Below are 2035 nucleotides of genomic sequence, written 5' to 3' on the forward strand. Positions count from 1 at the left end.
AGCCCCGAAATCATCTCAAGATATGGCTCATCTTGTGACCAAGACAAACACATACGCCCACACCTTCATAGACGGCGGCATATTACCTGCCTCACGCCTCACGCGATGGAAGGATACGACAATCGACGAGATGTACGTGTTTCTCGCCCTGTGTATGATGATGAAATACTCCGAGAAAGCTGTCGTCTAGGTCTATTGGAACAAAGACAGCCTTGTTCCATCGCCCATCTTCAACCGGTATATGTCGCGGGATAGGTTCCTGTTGATTCCGAGGTGCCTGCATTTCGAAAACAATGCAAACGAGGACAGACATGATAGACTGTGGAAGGTACGCAAGGTATTCAGCGACCTGAGAGGGAAGTTCAGGGATTATTTTGTACCTGGACAGAATGTCGTTATCGACGAGTCGCTTGTATTGTTCAAGGGCAGACTGGCATTCAAGCAGTACATCCCTTCCAAGCGGCACTGTTTTGGCCTCAAGTTTTTTGTGCTGTGCGATTGTGAGACTGATATCGTCCTGGACATGATCTTGTATTCCAGTACAGACGTCGACATACCAGTTCAAGATGAACACGGGTTCTCCGGCAGTGTCGTAAAATCCCTGATGGAGCCGTGGCTGAACAAGCGCCATATACTGTTCACTGACAACTATTACACCAGCCCCCTGTTGACCAAATACCTCCTCGCCCACAACACCGGCGTATGTGGCACTGTGAAGCTCATCAGGAAGGAAATGCCAATATTCGGTATAGGTATAGGTGTGGGTGAGTGCCAGCTGCGCAAGTGTGACAATATGCTGTCAGTGCAGTGGAAGGACAGACACGAAGTGAATATGCTGACAACAATTCACACCGGTGCCATGTTGGACACTGGCAAGGACAATTTTCAGACACACAACCCCATGTACAAGCCGGACTGTGTCATAGACTATAACATGAACATGCGCCTCGTCGATAAGTGTGACATGATGCTAGGTGGTGTGGAGTGCGTGCACAGGTCAGTGAAGTGGACGAAAAAGTTCCTCTTCCACCTCATGGATGTTGCAGTGCTCAACTGCTACAATACGTACCTGGTGAAGTCCGGCAGGAAACCGTCTATACGTACCTTCAGTGCCAGCGTTGTGTCACAGCTGCTGGTAAAGTATGGCAAGGAGGGCTCCGTAGTACCCTGCGGGGTGCAAGCAACAATGCCACACGCAGCTCCAGACAGACTGCGGGGGAATGAGAACTTCGGGGTTCAAATGCTGGAGTATATGCCAGGCACAGCATCACGGGAGAAGGGTAAACGTGCATGCATAGTCTGCAGGAACACCACACGCAGACCACAAAAGCGTAGATGCATCAGCACCTGGTGCGTGGAGTGCAAGGTGCCACTCTGCCCCGTTGGCTGTTTCGCAGCATATCACACATTCGCGGAGTACTGAGTGTATAGTGTGTGATACTGTACAGTGTGTATATATAATGTAAATATAAATATATCTGCATGATATATTAGAAATAAGTGCAGGATAAGTGTACTTTTTTTGTGATGCACGTAACACAGTGTCTACGGACAGTACGGATTTTCTACTGCCATAATATGGTGTACGTGTTTACCATACATCGGTTCGGCACGTAAAATGTCATAAATTGTATTTGGAAATGTGCGCAAAAATTTTGCAAAAATATATTCACGGCAACTCGCATGCCCCGCCCCGGTCGCCCCACCAGCCCCGGGAGCATACTGAACGGGCGCACGGGGAATGATGACGTCACGCCTCACCTTTCGGACCCCATAGCTGCCAAAGTAAGTACAATTTCGAAATTCCGTTGCTATACCCATATACAGGGAGGGGTTTTTAACACTTTCAGAACAAAAAAGAATTTTTTCCTGAGATTTTATTTCTTGTGCACTGGGGGGGGTGTCATACTTATGGGCCGCGCAGTTAAAGGGTTACAGCCATAAATTCCAGGTACTCAGGTACGGCAAAAATGAGGACCTGAAACATCATACAGGGTATAAAACACAATCAAATCTGCCCATAATAGGTAAACAG

At 48.0% G+C, this 2035-nt stretch overlaps 1 protein-coding gene across 1 annotated transcript; it reads left to right on the plus strand.

The window, feature by feature from the left end:
* Window positions 1-241: 241 nt before the first annotated feature.
* Window positions 242-1423, plus strand: LOC138356002 (piggyBac transposable element-derived protein 4-like). The gene has a single exon (XM_069311551.1). It carries the CDS (start codon window positions 242-244, stop codon window positions 1421-1423), a length of 1182 nt encoding a protein of 393 aa, XP_069167652.1.
* The last annotated feature ends 612 nt before the right edge of the window (window positions 1424-2035 follow it).

Source organism: Procambarus clarkii, chromosome 6, assembly GCF_040958095.1.
Source record: "Procambarus clarkii isolate CNS0578487 chromosome 6, FALCON_Pclarkii_2.0, whole genome shotgun sequence".
Taxonomy (NCBI): Eukaryota; Metazoa; Arthropoda; class Malacostraca; order Decapoda; family Cambaridae; genus Procambarus; species Procambarus clarkii.